Source organism: Convolutriloba macropyga, unplaced genomic scaffold (genome assembly GCF_964194025.1).
Source record: "Convolutriloba macropyga unplaced genomic scaffold, txConMacr16.3 SCAFFOLD_3878, whole genome shotgun sequence".
NCBI lineage: Eukaryota > Metazoa > Xenacoelomorpha > Acoela > Convolutidae > Convolutriloba > Convolutriloba macropyga.
Genome location: NW_027449499.1, coordinates 322 through 24,808, shown reverse-complemented (window position 1 = coordinate 24,808; position 24,487 = coordinate 322). Strand labels below are relative to the sequence as shown.

At 34.3% G+C, this 24,487-nt stretch overlaps 1 protein-coding gene across 1 annotated transcript; it reads left to right on the top strand.

Moving 5' to 3' along the window:
* Positions 1 to 1,109: 1,109 nt before the first annotated feature.
* Positions 1,110 to 21,225, top strand: LOC142355079 (uncharacterized; the record flags this gene model as incomplete). The annotated part of the gene is made up of 7 exons (XM_075407359.1): positions 1,110 to 1,165; positions 4,803 to 5,610; positions 6,195 to 6,626; positions 7,321 to 7,595; positions 17,000 to 17,280; positions 17,507 to 17,626; positions 20,494 to 21,225. Coding segments are annotated over 7 exons (2,405 nt in total), but the record flags the coding sequence as incomplete, so codon positions are not given.
* Positions 21,226 to 24,487: the final 3,262 nt, after the last annotated feature.

The window sequence follows — 24,487 nt, the reverse complement described above, 5'->3', positions numbered from 1 at the left end:
CAGGCCGGAAAAGACCCCAGCAGAAAAGATCAAAAAAACTCCACTTGACTACTAAATCGATGCAGCATCATTTAAATTAAACCGATTAGATTACAACGCTACAACGCTATTACACAGATAACAAAACAAAAGATCAAGATAAATTCCCCAAAAAATGACATTTGATATTCTAATGGTTGATTTAATTGTGATGGAAACTAGAAAATCATTAGTGTTGTGTTTCTATGAGGTATGGTGTAAAAATTTTGCAGTTATGTCAAGATAATTGGGGTCTTTCCCATTATAGTCCCCCATGAAATTATACCCCCCCCCCATTATGGTATTAAAACCATGATTGGAGGGGGGCTATAGGTTATCAGACCACTAAGCTGGGGGGGCTATAAAGGGAAAGACCGGATAATTGAAATAAAACCACAAAATCAGTGTTGAGTTGCTATGGATGCATTATATACAACACGTGCCGATAATCTAACAAGTTTGAGTACAATTTATGCAACACATCAAAACTCTTCCTTTTAACTGAGCAGTGGTTGCCGCCTCCCCCACAGTAGGGCAAGGGCAGCACTTTGACTTTGATTGGGTACCAGAACATGGATAATGGGTTTTCAACCATTTAAGTGCTGTCCCCTATGCCTATAGAAATCCAAAAAAGGCCAAAATTGGGATTTTTACAGTACTACTTTGATTAATTTTTAGATTCAAAGTTTCTGTAGGCCAGCCTTATTTTCGAACATATAATGTTTACTCCATGAGCTTGTGATTGGCAAGATAATAATTTGATGGATATTTTTACTGTCCGCGCACAATTACGACTTTTTTGTTGAACCCCTCATAGTCTGTGTGCATATGCTCACGATCTTCAAACTGGGAAAAGTAAATAATTACATTATCTATGCTTTAAGACCCATACTTGTTTCGATACTCTGGATAATGTCCTTTGTATGTTATAATAGGCGGCTGAGCTCTGACCCACGAGTACCTCTCTACAAGTTATACAATATTCAAAGGTTTGAACTTGCATTGGACACAATTTGATACTAATTTTCAAAATCGACACTGCAGAGTTAACTGATACTAACTAACATTCACTATTATTCCTTATGACCCAGTGATACGAAGTTTGACAAACCTGACCACGAAATGCAAGAAGATAAAGATATTTCAGGTTAAACTGTTGAATTTTTATTTGAAATCGCGATAAGCAGAATATCTAGGCGATGATTCGTGCTAATTTGTTATATCGTAACACGAGATCGTGTATCTTGCAAAGATCTTGCTTGTTTGTACACGTTCTGTTGATGTGATCTTTTCGAGGAACTCATCAGGCTGTTTCACGCTTCGTTTCACTGGAAAGTCACTTTAACTTAAACTGAACAGTCGTCAGACAAACTGAAAAGAGTAAATTTTCCACAGAACTTATTCGAATGGCATGATATTCTGATTTCAGTTTTCAGTCACACAATCCGCAGTGATTGACAGTTTTGTAGGTCCCCATAGAAAATCATTTGAGATATGTCAAAATCTTTATAAACTATTTTTTTATGCCTAAATTTGAGCTTTTTCGCACTCGCTTACTTTCGTGATCTTAAAATATGTGTGTGGAAAACAGCGACATGCCGAGTATACATACTCGCGCAAATGTGCTTTATGAAAGGAATTCAATGGTAAATGGGTACTCTTTCTCAAATTTTTTAATTATTCTCATAAAAAGTATGTAATAATTACTGTAGTATTACGAGAACCGTTACAAATGAACGGATATTTAATCCCGCATTAGAGCGAACGTATTTAGGCGATAATTAACCATTCTTTAACTGCGCGCTATACCAACTAACGCTCGTTAAGACTACCAGTACACAAGTATTTAATCAACTTAATTCGACTTATTTAAATTAACACAACTTTAGGCCTGGATCTCCTCGCTTATATCCAGGATAGAAAATGTACGTTGTTGAGCGTAGGCGACCTGTATAACTGCACTTAATTTTGATTTAAATTACTTCTGCATTTGACAGTTGCAATGCAGATCTCTTCCCTCAAGTCCAATAAAGGTGAAGCAGATTGCTTCAGGGGGAAAAGACAATAGATCCTCATAAAAAGCCCCTAGAAAACCATAATTGCTGCGGTTTTAGAAAGGGGGAGGGAAAGTCAGAAAACAGGCGCCTACGTCATCAATAATTGATACTCTTTAATGTTTTTTAGATTCTCATATTTTTTGGAGTTTCAATAATTTTTCCGTGAGATAAAAAAGAGTTAATTCTCTTGCCTTCTCGGCCAATAAGAAAATAAAGAAGCACCTCACTATAAACGTTAGTTTGTGATTTAATCCATATCCGCCCAATCTGAGCTGAGAGGAATTTATTGTTTTTCTTAGCGAAAAGGGACAGAATAAATTTAGAGAGAGATACAAGAGATCCAGAACTCAGTAGCAAACAACTGCTTCTTTTTTTCATAAATCTCTAAATTGAAAAGAGAAATTTTAAATTTACCAACATTTTAAAAAGAAGTACGAACGAGGAAGTTAACTACAGTTAAAAGACGTGCCTACACAAGAACAACTTGTTTACCTATCAGCTCAACCCGATTAATTACTTCTCAGTGTAAGCTTGTTTATATAATCAATCTATTTAACTAATTTAACTTTTCAGCCCAATTTAAATTTTAGTTGAGACTTATTAGCGCGAACAGGTCTTGGGCATAGATCTTTGCCTTCGACTTTTTTATTCTTTTATCAGATTGATTGGCATACATACAGGGATCCCGAAGTGTGTGATCCGTAATAGCCCGTCCAATTCGATAACTAGCTTGTTTATTTAAACTATCTATTTAACTAAATTACCTTTCCAGCCCCCATTTAAATTTTAGTTGAGACTTATTAGCGCGAACAGGTCTTGGGCATATATCTTTGCCTTCCACTTGTTTATTCCTTTGTCAGATTGCTCGGCATACATACAGGGGTCCCGAAGTGTGTGATTCGTAATAGCCCGTCCAATTTGATATTACTGATTTCTATCAAACCAAGTTTGTAGCATTCGTTTCAATCACTTTGGTCTAATGCGCACAATCTATTTCTGTCTGGCCACTTCTCGTGCGACTTTTTCATTGACCTCTTGAATTTTGCATTTTAAACTCTCTAAAATAGAACATAAAATATATTAACTTATTATCGTCAGTTTGATTTACTGGTAAAAGTCACATGGAAAGTGCGCCGGATTGTACAATAACTAAGAAACTTTACTATCTTATTCGGTATGTTTTGAAGTCATATCACTAAATAACTTGATGAGTGTCCCCTAAAATTTTTATGAATTTTGTATGATTACCCGGATATCATATAAATCATACGTGGCCTTGTATGGTTACCGCAATTTTTGTATGACGGGCAACCAGGGTTTAATAATTTTTCAAGCAGAATTCTTGCAACAGTTGTTAGCAACGGCCTGTCTAATTTTTTTTAAGTCACCTGGTAATAAAAACTGGTTTTCACTTTTTGTTACCTCTTTCAAAGTAAGACTGTAAATGAATATTACCGGAGATTGAAGTGCTTAAGAGCATACGAGTTTCGTGCCATCTGAGAAACTCTTATTTGAGTTACGACCAACAATTAATAGGCTTAACTATTAATAGAATTGAAGAGAGAGAAATTTGGTCTCTGATGGAATTGCACAACTAGAAAAATTGTTAAAGATATCTGATACACTCAAGTGAAAGACGCCAGTATTGCCACAAAACTGCCAAATTGTGAACAATCCTGAAAAGAACTCTAGCAGAATACAGAAGTTTTGAAATAATAAACTTTTGCATTCGATTATACAACGGAACACAAGGATTTTGCATTATTGTGATATTTTTTATTTTCCCTGACACTGGTGCGATTTGGCTTCGTTGCAATTCAAATAATATTTGCAAAGTTTAAATTTTATCAATGAGAAAATACTTTTTAGTATTATTTCCGGTAAAAAAAACAGTGCATAGCTCAAAGATAAAAATTTTATTCCGGATAATGACAGCCATTATTTGTGATAAAGAATAATTTTATAGGTACCATGAAACAGGAAGTACTGTTTAATGCATTAATTCTGTTCACAAAGTTTAATCTTTTATCAATCAAGTTTTCTTCATCGATCTTCTGAACATTTCACAAGCCTTAGTTTTTAGTGGAATTTTTAAAAGAATTATTTTTGATTAGCGCGTTTTCTTTTCATCAATCAAAGATCATTTGTTTGAGATCTGTGTAAAAGTTTGAAGTTTTCTCTGGTCTTAATTTCCACGCGTCTGTTCGCATAAGAACAAATCTCGTGATCGTAATAAATGTTCAGTAAATTATCAAAATTGGTCAGTTTTAATGAACAGAACTTCACGTACCTAAATCACTTTTTGTGGCTTTCTGCTTTTTCTATGGTCATGCTTTCTTCAATCGTGTTTCATCGTTTCTAACAGCTTTGCAATCTTTTTATCATCTGCTTTTCTGTCTTCAATGAGCGGGGGGGGGGGCTTTGTAGTTGAATTTTCTATTTAAACCCTTAATTATAAAACAATTTTATTATGCAGTTAGTTTGCTTAACAATTAACCATTTATCTGGGAATTATCGTTACATCGACCATCATTTTCTGTCAAAATTTCTCCAATTTAGTAAGGCAAATATTTCAAGTTCAAACCTCGAAAGTGGCAAGAGATTTTAACATAGCCAAAAACAATTTTTTAAAAAACATGCAAATGAATGATATGTATCGTTAATCAGTATTTCATTATTTACATGGTTAGTTTGCTAGTTTCGTGGAATAACAAATACTTTTTTCAGAAATACTCAAACGAAGAAAGAGTCAAAATCGCAGCGGATGGGGGAGTTTATATTATTGATGCATACAATCGAGAAAAATCTCACTCGCATGAAGCAATGCGATCTCAAAACTCATTCTCAATTAGCAGAAACAGCAGCATATCACCACGCAACAGCTCTAAAAACAGTTCAATTGACCGAAACTCACCCCGCGTATCACCCCGCAGCTCACATGATCACATCAGACCTTCGTCTAATTTGTACAACACCTCGCACCTGAATGATAACCCGATTGAGTATTACCAAAACCCAAACCGTCGCCTGGTTGGGGTCTCGCCTGGGCGATCTTTCGACTCTAACCGCAACTCGTATGTCAGTGGTTCAAACTTAGCAAATCGGTTATCTCCTCGTTCGGCTAGTAGAGAACATTTCAGGCAGAATTCACGAGGGTCAAATAATCGACTAAGTCCACATAACATATCTCCGAATAGTTCCTTTAATCAGCCCGACGACTTCTTAATGCGAAGTGGGAGTTTCAACTCTCGTTTAGATACCGAGAAACCAAATCGACAGGGTTTGTTCACGCCTGAGTTAAATCGTTCACACGACTCGTCAAAGTCGGAACGAGAGGCGTCTCGGATTGGCCACGACTTGTGGGATCTGAGAGCGACAATGGACGTGAGTTCGGATGAGGATTCTGACATTCCGAATGACCCCGAGGCGGAATTGGCAACTGAAGAGCGGATAATTTTGGACCAGAATGGAATTGAGGTGGATTTGGACGGACATTGTTACGAAAACGTGCACAATGTTGACCGAAATGAACCAGGTTTGTATTTGAACTGAACAGTTTTTCACAATTCTAAAACATTTTCCCATAAAGGTCGCCTAGAAAACATAAGATAAACTCAAGCAACAATACCAAAATCAGAGTGTTTGGAACATCAGTGAAATTAAACTCTCAGTATAACTACGATATTCAATTTGGTAGTTATAATACTGATAAATGAACCCCTTCACGCTGAACTGCTGAAGGTGTTTTCCTATAATATTGATTAATAAGGGTAAGCATATCAAACCTCAAAAACGATTAAGCAAATCTTTGTTCCTCTACTCCTGAAAATTAATTCGGAAAACAACGATTAAAAGAGTTTCTTTCTCGGATTTTTTAAGAATGAATTCTTACATGTGAACTGAATTGCTGAAGCTGAATTTTCCGATTTGGTTTTTATAGTTAACTTTAGTAACCTATTAAAAACAATATAATAAAACCAATGTTTTAGTTGTTAACTGCTTCTAACTATTGGGTTGTTCAGTTCTACCTTCCTCCTAATGCAAAATCTCAGGCATTTCTTGTTTTCTAATTTCAGCTGTTATCTTTAACTGATTGAACACAAATCTTGTTCGTTTTAGATCCTCGAAGCCGACCACGACAACCCCCATACATTCGTAGTTCCTTCGAACCGTCCACTCAACCTCTCGCTGAAATGACACCCAACAACATAACGATGTCTGAGCAAACCCAACACATCCCAACTCCTGCTGGCGTCACTCAAACCCTATCAACAAATCAAAACGTGACCAAAACCAACCTACCTCTGGATAATTATTCCTCAACTGTTCAAAGTGTAAACTACTCGAACCAATTCACGGGTCCAGGTAGAAAAGTGATTCCGATGTTCGCGGCTGCCAGCTTTGATAGTAGTGGAACGGCGGATTCTGAGTGTAGTGGAACTGCACAGATAGTGGGAGTTGGAGGAGGTGGAATAGGTGGAAGTTTAATCTCCGACAACAGGCGGAAATTTTCAAGCTCACTTTCTATCAATGATGACCAACTTTGCACAGGTGAGTTTCAAAGATTGATTTCAAATGTTTATTGATTTGTTTGGTTTATTGATTCATGTGTACTTTGCAATTGTTCTCAGTAAATAATATGCACCACATAAGTATTCCTTCCAAGATTTCATAAAAGAGTTAGAAAGAGTTGAAAAGATGCTTTCTCTCGACACATCGAGAGACCGTGTCAGCCTTAAATCGCTATGCAAACATTTTAGTTGGACCTATGAAAAAAATTTACGCTTGAATTTTTTCAGGGTGCTGAACCGTGTAAATATTGCCCCCCGCCCCGCCCCGCCCGCATTAGACTTTTTACATATATCTTTACATAGATCGAGGTGTAGACGAGGGAACTTATTCAGAGAATTTTCAGCAAATGTTATTACTTTCATTGAGTTTTAATTGCACAAGGACAATTATCGACATCATGTTTAGCAATGCAATGTTTGACATGCAGTTTTTTGTTGCCAGGTTTTGTAATAAATAGATTGTTTAGGAAACCGCATACACAAATGATCATTTACATTGCGTAAACATTAATTTTAAGATGCGCTCCGAAAGGACGCCATTGAACCCTATGGTTCCTTATCGGGTGTCTTTCGTTTTAATTGCTCTACAAAACTGTGAATCGATGACCGATATCATATTCATATCAACAGTTTATCGTATACCTTGGCGATCAACTTTATGTTACAATTTTCAGAACAAGACTACTTGAGCGACTCGAACTATCACTGGAGCCGAGAACACGACACTCGAAGATTACGTAACTCAACATCATCCTACGACGCAGAGAATTACGCAATAGCCAAGGCAGATGACGCAAGAGGACATGGCGAAGGAGTCCATCGGGATTTGCACTCGACTATTGGGAATAACAACAGTGCACTAAACATGAGCGAGTTGGGCTTGAGGTCCAGGTTATCGTATGCACTGTCCAACAAGGAAGAGGATTCCTTAGAACTGGAGTCGCTGAAGGTAAAATTTGAACATTTTTATGCTGTCAAAGTCATACGAGTATAGAAACGAACAAGGCGGCTCGGTAATGTGCGATCGCACATAAGGTTCCGACCCCGCTCATCCACAATTTTGGCATAATTGTCTATCAAATGAGGAACAGATGGAAAAACACAAAAAAATTCAAGTATTTTTCAAAAAAAAACTGGTGTATGAACGAAAAGATAGCCTCCAAAGCAAATAACTCAGTGGAGTAAAAAATGATGCATTAGATTTATGAGATATGCCAATATTAAGAAAGCGAGTCAAGACAAACAGCAAAATAAAACAACAACAACAAACATTAATTACATCAAAAAATTTATGTCCGTTTTAAAAAACAAAATTAATAACAAGGACAAAATAGCGTCAGATAAAACTGAAAATAAACAAAATAACTTTTAATTCACCAGCAAAAATGGTTATTCACCAGTTCATAATAAAACTTGGTTACAATTAGACAAAAAAGAACAGAAACTTTAAAGTTAGAAAATTCGCTGAATTTTTTTTTAAAAAAGAACAATTATTTTTAAAGTAATGAAAACCATTAGGAATCAACTACAATATCCCATAGGTTTAAAATTACCAATGCTTCTATAGAAAGAAATTAAGAACTCTTGGTATTTAATTTTTTTGCAGTTACAAAAAGAACAATAAATAGACAACAAACTAAAAATCAATTAAAAATTGCCAGAAAATGCTTTGGAAGCCGTAAAGCCATACTTTGGCCCCCAAAATATGTTCGATTGCACCTTCGTCGAACACCGATAATGTATTATGTGGCCTCTCATTAATGAAAATAAGCAACAATGAGACAAAAAAGAAAAAAAAATGCAAAATTATGTAATACTTATTTTTTTTCGAAAAAATTTATTTCCAAAGACATATTAGCCATTAATTACAAAATGAAAAATTTGAATAGGTTCGTCCATTCTTCCAAAGGAATTCCTTGAGACCTGCAATAATCCAGAATATGTCTTACGTCTACAAAAAGAACGTCAAATATGACAAAAATCAAAAATTTATTTACTTTTTTTTGTTAAAAACCCGTGTGGAAGCCAGTAAAGTCATAACAAATTCTTTAAAAACATTAGATTTTGTGACACCAATCCCTTTTGACACCTTCCTTTGAGAAAATTAATGTCATCTTTAACCCTTAATTAATGAGACCCGGTAACAAACAGACAATAAAAGGAACAAAATTGCGAAGTTGAAATGTTTTTTTTTCTTCGTTTTGGAAAACAATTGTTTTCAAAGTCATGAAAGCCATTATCTATCTTCTAATATCAGAACATCGGCTCATCTACTCTTCCAGAAAAAGCAAATCAAGCCGGGTCATTGTACAGGAAATTAAATACGACTAAAAAGACAAAATAAAAGCGACAGTTAAAGACAAAATTAAAAAATTCAATTAAATTCTTCGAGAAAGTACTGTCGAAGCGGCAAAGAACCACAATCTATATTTTTAAGGAATCAAATATCATAATTTTTGCGTTTTTTGAACGCGAAAAAGGTGATATATGACCTGACAATAACGTGATAATCTGGCAAAAACTAGAAAATTTGAAAAATAGGCAGTTACCTAGAAATTAAAAAAAAACTGTGAAATCTAGTAGTATCAAAGCCAGAACACCATAACTTAAGGCGTAAAACCACAATAAAGAATAAATTCGAATTCAGCAGAAAGAAGGAGCACTTTTTGATTGCTGACACTAAGCTACAAGTTGACCAAATTAAGATAAAAATGGAGGCAAAGTTCAATAAGTCATTTTTTATTTAAAAATCAATTATTTTAAAAGTCAAAACCACCTTAAGCTTTCCAGCAATCTAGATAAATTAATTTCAAGCTTATTAGGAAGCCAATAGGACCTATCATTAGAGAGCATTGATTTGAAATGTTCTGCTTTTAATTAATACAAAAAAGGTCGATTTATTTTTATAAAATCCGATTGACGACAATCCGAATTATTTTTGTATTGAAACGATCCAGGATTGGTACAGAACTAGTCCTGCTAATGCTCATTGTCCATTAGGAATATTTTTTTTTTTGGAATGTCATTGATATAGATATTTTGTTAGTTAAAAACTCAAAAATAAATGCTGCGGTTTTGAAAATCAACGAATAAAGTTAGCAAAAAACGGCAGTTTTATTTACAGAGCACTCTCAACGAAGTTGAAGTGGAATCAGCCCCTTTTTCAGTCTACAAAGATTCTGTTAGTGGTGTTTGGGTGTGCACTTCCTGCAAATTTAATCAGAGTGGACTAATGAAATTTATTTCGTGCTGTTTTTGATGAAAAATTCTGAATTTTGTGAAATATTTTGCCGGAATTTGTGACAAAAAAAATTCAATGAAAATATCCGACAATATATTTTGTCTTTAAACGTAAAATTAACAACATTTTCTTGAAAAATTTTGTTAAATTTTATCAAAATTGGCTAAATTTTAGTCAAAAATTCCGAAAAACGTTAATGAAATCAACGGAATTCACTCTATTTTCTCGAAAGTTTAAACCTCGATATCTCCCTGTCAAAAACGAAAATCAAAAAAAATTTAATTCTATATTCTACGCTGGACAAGCTTTCTAATGATACCAGTCTCAACTCTCTACGATGAATATATCGATCGGCCAAAAATGACTGAACAAAAAAAACCTATTTGAGTATATAGTTCCTCCCCCCCTCAAGAGGGTCGGAACAATAATAATTTCTGAGCTTCTGCGGTGAAACTCAATTTATTGGGATTTTGTGGCATTTTGATTATTTCTGATAGTTAAAATTGTTTTTTGTACTTAAAGTGTGAATCCTAAATTTTGAAACACCGGGGATGAAAAATTTTTAATTGTTTAATCAGAGCGGCAGAGCGATAGATGGGGCTGTTACTGGCCTTCACTTGGTTTTCTTATGACTCGAAGAGGAGTATTGGTTATCTTAAGGTTTTTTTAACCGGAAGTACTATTCGTTCATACAATCTTTTGACCTAAAATCGAAAGCGAGTAAAATTGAAATATGAATTAATTTTTTCTGAGCGAAAGAAGTTTTTTGATCATGCGCTGCGTTTAGTGAATTACTTTTAGTCTTTGAAAAGTAACGTTTGATTGAATAGCACATATAGATAACCATTTTTAGCAATTTTTTTGTCTAAGTGGCCTAGTTCTTTTTGCTTGTAATTTTGTTTTTGTAGAAATAATTTTTAATCGATGCTGTATTCAAAAGTAAACCTCGGAACTTGATACCATAGTGCTTTACAGAGACTGAAATTGAAATATGAGGGACTTTAAATTTGTTTCAATAAAAATCAACCTTTTTTGGCGGCATGTTTTTGAAAAACAGTAAAATTTTTCATAAAAGCAGTCTCAAAAATTTTTTGACCATTCTTTTGCGAATTGTTTCAATGTTTCGTATGTTTAAATTCTGCTATTTTGTTTTTTTTGTTCTGTTCAGGAGGATGGTTTTTTGTCTCGGATGACTTGCCGCCTTTTTATGTCTCGAATGCTGAACAATGAGATGTCTTCGATTTTATTGTTTTTTTAAATTTGATATTTAACTTTTAAAAATCGAGAATTAGTCTTTTTGTTACGTTGTTCCTTACATTGTGTCCATATTCTTCACTTTCTAGTTTGTAACATTCTATCTTTGTGCCAGTACTTTTATTTATTTTCGTTAGATTGATTTTTTCAGTTGTTAAAAAATTGACTGATTTCAGCTTTTTCTTAGCTTTTCGTCTTTTCTTTGGTTTGCAATTGATTTCTTTCAACATGAAGCTAGCACTGAGAGTTTCCTAGAAACCTTTTCCACATTTCCTACTTATTAAATTTCATTGCAAATTTTTTCCGGCATGGGTATTGTTTTTAACCAATTTTTGCCTTTGAATTTTGTTCTGTTGCTTATGTCTTTTCTGATTAATTAAGTTTTTGAGTATGAAATCACGTCTAGAATATATACAACACCGGAGAAGTAAGTGCTGTTTTGTCTTAATTGCAAGTTTTAGAAATCTAATTGCAGGGGTTTTGTGATTCTTGAATTTGTGCATTCTTTTTCGAAAAACTTAATTTTCTTTTAAATTAAATTTAATTTTTTTAGAATTAAATTAAATTATTTAACTAAATCCTTATCTGCTCTTTGCTTTTGCTATCTGTTTGAGATTAGAATCATGAATTATTTCAGGGCAATTGATAGCCTTGTCAGTTTTTGGACCTATCAGTTTTTGACCATCCTAATTATTTTGGACTTTTTAACGTTACCAGACAACTTCAATAGTATTTACTGAATTTTGTTTTCCTTGGTGACAACGGTTTAAATTTCACCAATTTTTAGATCACACCTGGTAATGTAATGAGTTAATGGTTTAATACAAAATTTAATGGCTTCAGGTTTGGTTTCTTTGTAAAATTTTGACGCTTCGAGTCGCTTCCGGAATTCTTCCGGCTATGTTTTTTATTCCGTCGTTGCGATTTTTGTTACGACTATAGGACGTCAGAACTACTTCAAATCTGCTTTTTGTTCATTCGTTCGTGCAAGTTCAACTGCAGTGCATGCGTGACGTCGTTCTTTGCTCTTAGTGGAGCGAGTTTTGTTCTTTTGCGTGATTAAATTTTTTGTCTCACTTGACTCACCTCACTCACAAAAAATGACTTCCTCACTTTGAAATTGACTTTTATTTACTTTAATTGAAAGAGATAAGATCAAATGGTTGCGTGTCGCTCTGAATGAAGATTATTAGAGAGCAGCTAATAGGAGCCAGCAATTACTTATACAGATACTTAATCAAAATATAACATTCTCAGCCTTCAATGACTAGACTATTTTTTGGCCTGTCTTTTTTTACTGTTTTTTAGGCTGCAGATCTACAAAGCCATTGCGGTCGTTTTCTGGCAATCTGCCAGCTTTGTTTAATTTATTTTTTGCTCAATGCATAACAGTAATTACAATCTGTAAATAAGTACGTCACGAACGAATCTTAAGTGTTTGACCATGACAACTGTTCACAGTTAACAATGAATACAAGACATCAACCCATTTAGGACTTATACTACATAATTGAAGCGTTTAAATCTGGCGAAAATGTTATGCTCAGATTTTGTTTTTTCTTACCAACTTATGCCAGAGCCGTGTAAAATTTAATAAGAGACTTCATTGCCTTCTTGTCAAAATTATTAGGCTGCCGTGCTAAATCCCTACAAAGATTAATACGGTCAACATAACAGCAACAGTCGGATAGTTCTCCTTAGTCAAGTTACACAAAACTTTTTGACACTGTTTCAAGTATCAATTGAATTAATTGACCAAAATAACTACTTACAAATTGTTAATAATTTTTCATTTTATACATTTTACAATAGATCAGGGCTACTCTGAAGTTTTTGTTGAAAATCCTGACCTGAGAGAGCTTGGGAATATTTGGTATTGCAATTTCTGCGCCACCTTGCCTGCCGAGTAATTTCTCTAAGGCACCCTGCGCCTAAGTTTCGGTCTCGTCTCTCGTGCTCGATTATTAATCTGACAAAAATGAAAAATGTATGCGAAAATCAGTCGATTAAGCCAATATTGAAAATCAGTCGATTAAAATGTGACGTGATAGCCGACAGCTAAGATGTGTGATTTGGTGATTCACACTGCAATGACGAGGGTTCAACCCCCTGTCTCTGTGATGGTTTTCGTGTAAAGATGAGCTCTCACTTAACCATAGCTTCCGTTTGACCACAGCTTGAGTAGTCTTGGGTACAATAACGGTACGACGTGAAAAAAAACCTGCGTTAGTCACCAAAAAAAATAAATGAAAAACGGAGAATAAAACAAAACGTGTCTACAAGTAAATCGCTGGTACTTCACCAATTTTTCCTTGATTATTTTGTTTTACTGCCTTAAATAGAATTTCGAAAAACTAATATTGCTTCAGAAGGTTTTATATACCAAATGAGTTTCCTAGCCTATTAAGAGTTGCCTATCTGCCCTTTTTAGTTCTTCAGTTCAAGATTTTTTTTCTAAAATTTATTTTTTAATGAATTTAATCCAATTTTTTTAAAAAAAAATTTATGAGTGTTTGAAACAGTTGCAAGTTTTTGGACGACTTTTTTTGTTTTCTCTGAGTTTTTTCCCAGTATTTTTCGGGCTATGTTGTCTATAATCGTGACTTCTTTTGTATTGAGAATTTGTTTGATAGCCGCGAAGCGATAGCGGCTTCTATTAGGGTCATCGTGGTTTTTTTAGTTCGTCGTGACCATCGATGATTCTTGCTACTATTGAATTTTTGATTTTCACTGACTTCTACTGCTTTGCAGGTAAAATTAGTGTGCGTGACTTCATTTGTTCTGCTTTTAGCTTTTAAGTCAATTTCATGACTTACCTCACTAGAAAATGACTTCTTAACTCACTTAATGAACTTTAAATTTCATGAACATTTACCAGTTAAATATCGATTTTGTGCATTTAAGTAGTACAAAACCTATATTTCCTAATTCTTGAGTGTTAGAGTCTTGATTTTTTGATTTCGAATATTACTTTTGAAAAAGCTCTATTAGGACTTTTTCCTTATAGAGCTTATGTGTCTCGTAGTAATGACAGTCCGAATCTAACCCACAAAAAATCTATTGGTCTGTTAATGGTCAATCTGTCTAACTCATTTCTTTAGTTGTTTCTTTTCAGTGGAAGGCCACAAGCGTCCATCGTGGATATTTTCCGGCAATCTGCTGGCTATGTTTTTTGTAAGAAAACAAGTGCTGCTTGTCAAAAGAAAATGTTTGTTCACTCTGTTGACCAAAAGCCAAATTTTGAAGAAAAGTATAAAGTGGTTTCTGATTGGGCAACATTATGTGTGTGTGTGTGAGAGAGAGAGAGAGAGATCAAAAAGGTAGATGTGAAACAACTTTGCGCTAAGTGGGCAATATTTTTTGCTCACGTGTGGCTTTTCCCAAGGCGCTCACTGAGATTTAAATCTTTCATCGCAAAGTGTTCATTTATATTATCTACGCTGTTAATAGCATGTTTGGAATCATTTTTGTTTGTTTGACGCAATTTTTATTCTTTATGACCTAATATTGATATATATTATTACAATTTTCTCCCGGTGAGCAGTTGTTCAGCTCATTTTGACAAATTCATGTTAATCGATCTGTTTGAACGATATTAACTGTGATGTTTTTAATTGAATTCAATTGAGTTTTTAAATGTTTTTAATTGAATTTTCTTCTGTTTTTTCCTGTACTTCTGGTATTATGCTTCTTGCTATCTTTTTCCGTGTTCACTAATGAATTTAGCACTAACTTTTATTTAATATCATGGAGAATTGATATTTCAAGATTAAACTGTGCTTTTTTCATTGAGATAACTGATACACATTGGTAATTTTTCAGGTTTTTGCGATCTCTTCTTCCTAATTGTTGTTTAGGTTATATCTCAAATAATTGGGGTTTTCGTCGATCAAGCAAAAAAAGTGTTTGTCAGAGAACTTGTTGTGAGGTACCGCGTTTGCAATTTTTAGGGATTTTCATTTTAAAAAAACATTATTCTAAATTTCTTTTTCTTTACTGTTGCCAAAATTTTCTCTGTATACAAATTTTCTCTTATTTTTTATCAGGTGGTAGTCAATTATTTTGTAAAATTTATTTTTATTGCACTTTATTTTGTCAATGCTAGAATCGGAGTTGCGAATTAGAACAAGGTTTTTCAGCCTTTTAGATTAGGTTTTTCTTCATCTTTTTAGTGCATTAAAGCAATATTCTTTTTTATTTTTCTAAGACTTTTTATTTTTGGTTTTATTTGCCCTTATAAGACCATGTGCTTTGTTGAATGACATATTTGGATGTTGGTAGAAAAACTTTGAATGTCAGGTCCCTAGTTAATTCATTTCTTTGGACAGTATTTTGGGGCATTTCCTGCTATGTTTTTTAAATTCGTTTTCCTCTTCCATCACGTTTTTTTAATTTACAGAATTCACGAAACGCACGTTTGAATTCTGGCTAACTCACTGTTTCAACTGGAGAAAATTCTGGATCATATTCGGAATAATAAAAAAACTGGTTAAACCAATAAACTCCGGGCAATAAGACGTTTAAAGAGTTAGTGCGTTATTTATCAATGTTACATAAAAAATACAAGCTAACTTAACCTTATTGTTCTTTTAAATAGAGGCTGAACTAGCCATGTTAATACAATCTAATGAAACTTCAGGAAAAGTTAGATCACTTTTTTCTCAGTTGTCATTTTTTCTCTGTGTATTTCTAACTGTTTTAATACCCAAGGCGGTCAGTGAGGACAACGTTGGCTATTTTCCCGTGATCTGCCTGCTCGGTTTATCATTTGTGATAGATTTCAAAGAAAATTTGATATGCCAGTTTTTGTGTGTGGTTGGAGCGAAATTTAGTTATCATTTGGAGGGAGGCTGGCTAGACATAGTGTGGGAGAAAGTTCGCAATCTAATATCAATTGGCAGATTTATTACTTTTGCCATCAGCCTTGCCCTCATACCTGTCTTATCAACTGTATGTGCAACCTCGTAGCCACTCGAGGGACAGTTATGACCAGCTGTAAGAGTTGCTGGAGCCTTTAATGACGACCATAATGCATTGATTTATGTTTTCCTCACATACGATAATATACCTATGGTTGAAAATAATGTTCTGGTTCACGTTATGCAGACTAAAATTCAAAAAACTACTTCTCGGAGGGGAAATGCTTTTAAACAGACCGAATGCTGTGTTGTGTTTCATCATTGACGCGACTTTGCTAATTTACAATTATTGATCCACGCCTTTGCCAGCTTTATTTTTGTCCCCTTCTCACCAATTCATTGGCTAAAAGCCGCTTCTTACATCCTGCAATAACTTGCTGTAGCAGGATTTCCTGAAAATTTTTTAGGAAGGAAAACATGATATTTAATGATTTTGAGCAAATTTAAATAGTTTTAGCTTTGCGTTCTACTTGTAATACTTGCTTTTGTAAGAATTGCAGATAATAATGCATATTGAGATTTAGAAATAATTGAAACTACTTGAGATAAAAGCCAGTTATTTAGGAAGCGGTCTTCAGCCACCGGATTGGTGATCTAATGACTAAAAGTAGATTGATTATTAAATTAGAAAGTATTACATTAGCACACACTAAATAATGTATAAGTAAATTTACCTGAACTCTGTGCAGGTAAGGTCATGTGCAGGTAAAATTTACCTGCACAATTTTCCCCAAAATTGCTTCAAGTAAATTTACCTGCAATTTTAGGTAATTTTACCTGCATATTATTTAGTGTGAGTTATATTCATAGAAAATAACTCTATTTATAATAATAATAATAATAAGGGCAGCTGAAAACAGGCTACTGTAGGCCTGATGCTGTTCCGCTGCGATTACGCAGAAACCACAATTATTATTATTATTATTATTATGTTTCAAGGAACGTATAGTGCAAGAGACGGAAAAGAATGCCGAACTGGCAAAGTCCAGACGTCACGCCTACCAGAAGCGGAGATCGGGTCAGATCTCGGAGAGTTTTGAGACTCCTAACAAAGTCCTCACTTCTTCAGCTGGTACCAACACAGCCTCTGGTCCAAGTGCCCGATCGGGTGTTGCACCACACGTAATACCCATTTTTATCGGAGGTGAACTGAACAACAGTTTGACTAGCAGCGGGTCTCTGAATGATGTCGAACACGATGCCTCCATCAACGTTAACAGGTACAAGAAACCACAGATTTGGACGTATTCTCAACATAATCGCCTATCTCGTAATATATTGGCCTAAGAATTGATTATCCGGGTTTGACTGGTTTTTTTCGCCCCCGAGAGCACTGAAAATTAAAAACCCTACAAACATTTTTGTGGAAAGTGATATACAATCTTATAGTCAACAGTTGATTGTCTTTAGTGTATGTGAATTATGAATTGCTGTTTGTGGTTTCAGACGTCTGCTGCCTCCCTCGTACCGTGCGGTGTTGCCAGCAGGGAGAGACTACAGCATTGACAAGAAGACAGACATGATATTCAGAGAGTTTCTCAAAACAGACAGTGCCACACTACTCAAGTAAATCGTCACAATTCGCAGTATAAATCATTTTCGGATAAAATTTCCATGCAAATAAAACCTCTTTTCAGCACTCTTTCATGCTTTTGAATGAAAACCTCGGAAGAAGCTTATTGCCGGCAACAAATGTGAGATAGGTTTGTATTTGAGGGACGATTTTGGTCTATAACCATTGGTGACTTAGAGTTATTTAAAGATGCCCTGAGAGCAGAACACTTGCCTTTGATATTATAAGACAAAAATTGTTGCTCAAACACGAGTTCATTTCCCTCTTCTGATCCCAACAATAAGCTTCGTCCAAGTTTTTTTATTCGAAAGCATAACAAGGCGGCTCAGCAATGTGCGTTGGCACATAAGGTTCCGACCCCGCCCATCCACAATTTTGGCATAATTGTCTACCAAATGAGAAACAGATAGAAAACCCAAAAGTTATTTTTTGGGAATACCAAAAAACCCATAAAAGCCCACGTATTTTTCAAAAAAATTGTGTATGAACGATAAGATAGCGTCTAAAGCAAACAACTCAGTGGAGTAAAAGCTGAAGCATTAAATTGCTGTGCTTTGCCAATATTAAGAAAGCGAGTCAAGACGAACAGCAAAATCAAACAACAACAACAACAACAACAAACATTAATTACATCAAAAACTTTTTGTCCGTTTTAAAAAACAAAATTTAATAACAAAGTCAACATACCATCAGATGAATCTAAAACTAAACAAAATTACTTATAAATCACCCGAAAAGATATGGACCAGTCCATAAAAAAGAGATAAGGGCAAAATATGTAATAATTTTGTTTTTTTTTTTCAAACAAAATTATATCCAAAGTCATGAAAAAAATTAATTACAAAAGGAAATGTTTAAATAGGGTCGTTTATTCATCCAAAAGAATTCTTTGAGACCTGCAATTATCCAGAATAATTTTTGCGTCTGCAAAAAGAACGTCAAACGTGACAAAAATCAAATTAATTTACTTTTTTTGTGAAAAACCATGTGTCGAAGTCAGTAAGGTCATAAAGCATTCTTTAAAAAGAGATTTTGGGACTCAATCCCTTTTGACACCTTCCCTTGACACCCATAATGTCATATTTGACCTGTAATTAACGACATTAGGTACCAAAAAGAAAAATAAGAAGAACTTGCGAAATTAAAAATTTTTTTTAGATTTGGAAAACGATTGTTTTCAAAGTCATGAAAGCCATCAGCTATCTACTAATATCAGAATATCGTCTCATCTATTCTTCCATGAAAAGCCAGTAAAACCTATAACTATACAGGAAATTTCATACAACTGAATTGACAAAGCAAAAATGGCAATTAAAGACAAAATTTAAAAAATTCAATTAATTTCTTGAAGAAAGAAGTGTCGAAGCCGTTAAAACGATAATCTGTATCTTTAAGGAATTTAATATGTTCAATTGTGTTTTTTTTATTTTGAACGCTAATAATGTGATATGGGAACTCTCAGTATTATGATAATATGACTAGCAAACGTGAAAAACTGGCAAATTTCTAAAAACGAAAAAAAAATCTGAAATCTGGTAGTATCAAGCCAGAAAACAATGACTTCAGGCTTTAAAATGCAATCGAGACTAAATTTCAAATCAGTAGAATGAAGAAGCTTTCTTTTTTCTCTGACACTAAGCTGCAAGCTGACCAAATTAAGAAAAAAAATGGAGGAAAAGTTCATTAAGCCATTATTTATTTAAAAATCAATTTAAAAAAGTCGAAATTTTTTAAAAAGTCGAAACGATCATAAGCTTTCAAGTAAAAAACTGAATGCATTAGCTTAGAGCTGCATAGGAAGCCAACTGGACCTGTCACTCCTGAGCGTTCATTTGATATGTTCTGTTCTTTAATAATAAAAATAGGTATTTTTTTGAAAAAAAACCGACTGATTGCAATACGAAGTCTTTTTGGATTGTAACAGTCCACGATGGGCTTAAAACTAGCCCTGCTAATGCCTATTGTCTGTTAGGTACTATAGATTTTTTTCGAATATTGTAGATAATTTGTTGGTTGAAAACTCAAAAAAAATTCTGCATTTTTGATAATAAACGAGTAACGCTAGCAAAAAACGACAAAGTTTTAATTACAGAGCACTGTCAGCGGAAGTTGAAGTAGTAGTAGCCCCCTTCTGAGTCTACAAAGATTGTATTAGTGTTGTTTGGGGCTGTAGTGCCGACAAATGTAATCAAAGTGGACTAAAGTAGCTTATTTCGTGCTGTTTTTTTATGAAAAAGGCAGAATTTTGAAATATTTATCCAAAGTTTTTGACCAAAAACATTAAATCAGAATAATCAACAAGGCATGTTTGTCTTTAAAAATAAAATCAACGACACTATTCTAAAAATTTCAACAAATTTTAGCAAAATTGACGAAAATTTAGGCCAAATTTTCGGAAAATGTGAATAAAAACAACGTGAATTCACTCTACTTTTCTGAGAAGTTTAAACCTCGATAACTCCCTGTAGAAATTAAAAATTGAAAAAATCTTTTTAATTCCATATTCTACGCTGGACGAGCTTTCTAGTGATACTAGTCTCAACTCTGTACGATGAATATATCGATCGGCGAAAATTGACTGAACAAAAAAAACCCAATTGAGTATATAGTTCCTCCCCCCTCAAGAGGGGTCGGAACAATAAAGTGCTCAAAAGATCATGTAAATGCTTGCTAATTTTATCCGATAACAATTTTCTGTGATAAAATAGACGTTTGTCTACTGTGCTAGTTTCACACCTACCTTCACAAGATTTGATTAAAATATGAGTACTTGTTTTACTAATCAACTCTGTGCCGTACAAATTGCTCCCAGCTCTTTTTGAGGTCTGACGAAACCGATTCGATCTTGATATAATTTCAGGCTGAAGTACGGTTACAAATCTCCTAGAAGGCTGAGAAGATCACCGCGCAATTCGACAGTAAACAGTCCTCGAATCAAACAAGAGGACTCTATTGAAGAAACAGAGGGCGAGTCAAACGAGGGTTCCGATCCCAACATCCAACTCGGAATCGACTCGGGAACCACAGATATCCAAGACGCCTACTCCTTAAACCCAGGAGCCCCTGGGGACCCAAACTGCTCCAGGATCTCCGGGAACCACCTGACAGTCGGCTACGTGCCCACAGGTTCTCGTGGAACTCAGAGTGGTGATTGGTTCCATGAGGATTTCTTGAACTGGAGAACCCGACGTTTGCTGCCTCCGATTAAGAGTCAAGATTCAACTTCCTCAGACTACCATAACATGTCAGGGTCAGCTCCGATGTCTAGAAACCCGTCCATTTCAAAACCTTAACTCTGCAGAAAATTGCAGGAGTTTTTTTTCTATCAGAGGCCTTCATTTAACTCTCAAATTATTACTCATGTCGTGATCAAATTTGACACTTTACCAAGACATGAATTTGCCAAAACTTTCAATTAGTCATCTATCTTCAATCAAAATTTAACCAAAAACTTAAACTAAATTTTTGTTTCAGACCAGATCGTTTGCTAAATTGATAAAATCAAGAATTTTAAGTTGATGCGTTTTGCAGAGCCTATTTAGATTTTTTAACAATTTCATTTGCGCACTCAAGATAATCTAGAAGAATCTATCAGAATTTAATTTCATGTCAGAATATTTTCTATCTTACAAGAATCCCAGGCTGAGGTCGCAGACCAAAATCCCCTGTGATCAGAGCATCCAGAACCAAAATTGCGTCTAATTTGAATATTCATAGACATCAGGAAACGACTTTTACTCGGCCCATGGAAAGACCATGTTCAACTTAATTTGCTATGAGATAATGCTTTAGTTTAAAGTCAAGACTTTACCTCGACTTTAAATAGATGCTGGTTAAAGTATTTATAGTCAATAAAGCCACACTCCAAAACGCCCAAATTGGTAAACCGAACCGCGGGCGTCACCAACAAATAAACAAACAAACAAACACACACACGCACTCACATTTTAGGAAACTTTTAAAAATTAGCAAAAGATAGGAAACTTTTGAAAAATTAGCAAAAGATAGGAAACGAAATAAATGGTGCCATGTAAGTGGACCAATGGAGCCTGTCAATAATGAGACTACGAGTCAATGAAGGAAAAAAATAAAACAAAAACACTAATTACGTGCAAAACTCTATTGTTTAAAACAAACTTTTAGCAACAAAATCAAAATGGCATCAGTTAAACCTAAACAAAGTTATGCAAAGCAGCTGGGATCTGTCTTTTTGGAATTATGTAAAAATTTGACAAAAAAAGCATAAAGTGTAAAATTGATTTGTTTTGAAACTCTGGATTTCTTGAAACCAAATACCTTGAAAAGCCAAAACAACCTTCAAGTTTGAAACTAAAAATTGCAGCTAGATTAATGTTTACCTCCTCATAAACCCAGTGGGACCTGTCAAAAGTGAGACTCTGACCTATTACAGCTGCCATTAGTGAGACTAATTGATTAGACTCCGAAATAAAAACAAAGAACGACTTAAGAACTCACAAACAATTTTCAAAAACCAAGTGTTCAAGCCAAAAAGACCATGGAAAATTAAATAATTATTATTTGTAATGAATCGGGCCTTTTTGAAACGTCAGATTATCGGAGCTGTGCTAAAAGAAAACAAACACTAAAATTGACGTCTATCGAAAATATTAGCTTTTTAATTAAGCTCATAATATTAAAGTCATTGTCTAGAACACAAAATCAGTAGATGTTGATGTTTGCTTGACCATTAGGTGGATGCCACCTGTCATAATGAGACTTATCTACAAAGTGACAAAATAGGACAGAGTCGTTAAAACTGTTAGCTGTCAACCGAATGTCACTTTTGCCTCCAAAGACAGTCATTACACGAAGTATATCATCCGACTGTTTACAAAACACCAAAATAGAAATTTAGTTGAAAACTTCGTGAAAAGAATCGAAGCCGTTAAAATCGTTAGTTAATCATTGAAAACATTACATCTTTAATTCTATTTGCATTCAAAGAAAAAATTATCTCTGCAATGTGATGATGTGACCGGAATCAAATAAGAACCACATAAATATCCAAAAACCAAAAATTTTTCATTGACAACTCGTAGTATCAAAGTCAAAAAACAATTATTTAAATAATTAAAAGTATTAGATTTTTTACTTTTACCTCATAGATAATTAATTGGACCTTGAAGTAAAGAGACTAAGGTATAAGACAACAAAGTAAATAATCAAAAACAGTCAAAACTCAAGAGTTCATTACAAAAGTACAATAAATTTTGTCAGAGCCATTAAAATCATGATCTTTTCTCTGAAAAGATATTAACTGTTCATTGGACCTCAACCAAACGTAAATGAAAAGTTCATTATTAACCCTCTTTATGAGAAGTGACCACCATGAGCAAAAGTTTTGAAGAAGAAGACAGCTCGTGAGCGCTATAGGGATTATTTTTATTAGAAAAATCTACGTTAGCACAAAAACTTGCCTGGCTATTACTGTGAGTCTTTTACAACACATATTTGGGCTCTTATCTGTTTTTCTTGTCAATTTGGAGAAGATGGGCTAAAGAATAATCTTTGGGGGCATATTTTTTTGTCCGATGTTTCAAAAACTACAGCAAAAACTCTAGCCAAAAACTTGGACAGAACAGTTGAGCAACTCACCGAACTTGAGCAAAACATGAAGAAATTTTGAAAATTTCTTAATCTACGTGAATCTACGTTCTTAATCTACGTCACTAATTTCTTAATCTACGCGAATAAAAGTACAGTAAAATTACTGTGACAAGTTATCAGACACAGTAAATTTTCAGACGCAAAAATTATAAATTTACTTCACAGAATTTTTGTTTCTTAGTTAGTCTTTTTTGTAAACAACTGATTCGACTCTCTAAGAACAAATTGGACACTCTAACATTTAGCGTTAAAAAATCATGAAATCACTCTGTTTTGATTTTTAACACTGATTTCATTTAGATTACTATAGTTAAAGTGTAAACTTTATTAAAATTTCCAAAGTTTAATTGATTTCATATAATGACTATAGTTTATTGACATAATAATAATGCATATATTGCTGTGCTAAAACTTTCTAGAAATTGTCTCGAAATAGCTATTGACTAATTTATTGTCCAGTAACAATCTCCAGTAACAAACTACTTCATTACTAAAAAAAACTTGTGATATAATTCGATATCAATAACAAGGACCTCTGAGGTACCATATCTACTTTGTAGACTGATTTCGTGAACTCTGTCTGGATGTAAGTTTAGAACTTAGTGCAGTTCTAATACTACTTTTAGCGCTGGGTATTCCGGAAGTGGGTATCAAATTGATCTGTGGGTTCTTCTCGAATCTTGGATAGCTGGATGTCTCTGATGCGTCATCTTCGTGTGCTCCGTCCTGTTTGTTGCCCTTCTTCTGTTTCAGAATGATGTGAAACAAAGTCAGGGCATTGTGATGTCCTGTGTGGTGTAAACCTGTCTTCAGATATGATGAGAACTGGCTGGCTGAAATATTAGCTGGCTATAAAATGCAGTAACCCAACTTGTGCTCCCTAGTGATGAGCGGATTCCAAAGTCCTGCAAGTTTTTAAATTCTGGAAAATTTATTTGAGTATTTTTGGAAGCTACAACTAACTGAAAAACAAATTAGTTGACTGTTACCAGAATTTTGATCTGGAGAACTGATTCTAATTGACTTTTTTCCTAAATACCTTTTTAATGTGAAATCTTACAAGAATCTTGCAACTTTCTTAAAAGATTTTGAATTCAAATACATTTTTCCGACAAAAAACTAGATATATCTCGAGCCATCTTAACCCTTCCTTTTTAACATTAACTTACTCAATTGCTATGTCAAGCGAGCAAAGCTGTGCTCAAGCAGTGGAGCTGTAGTGCAAC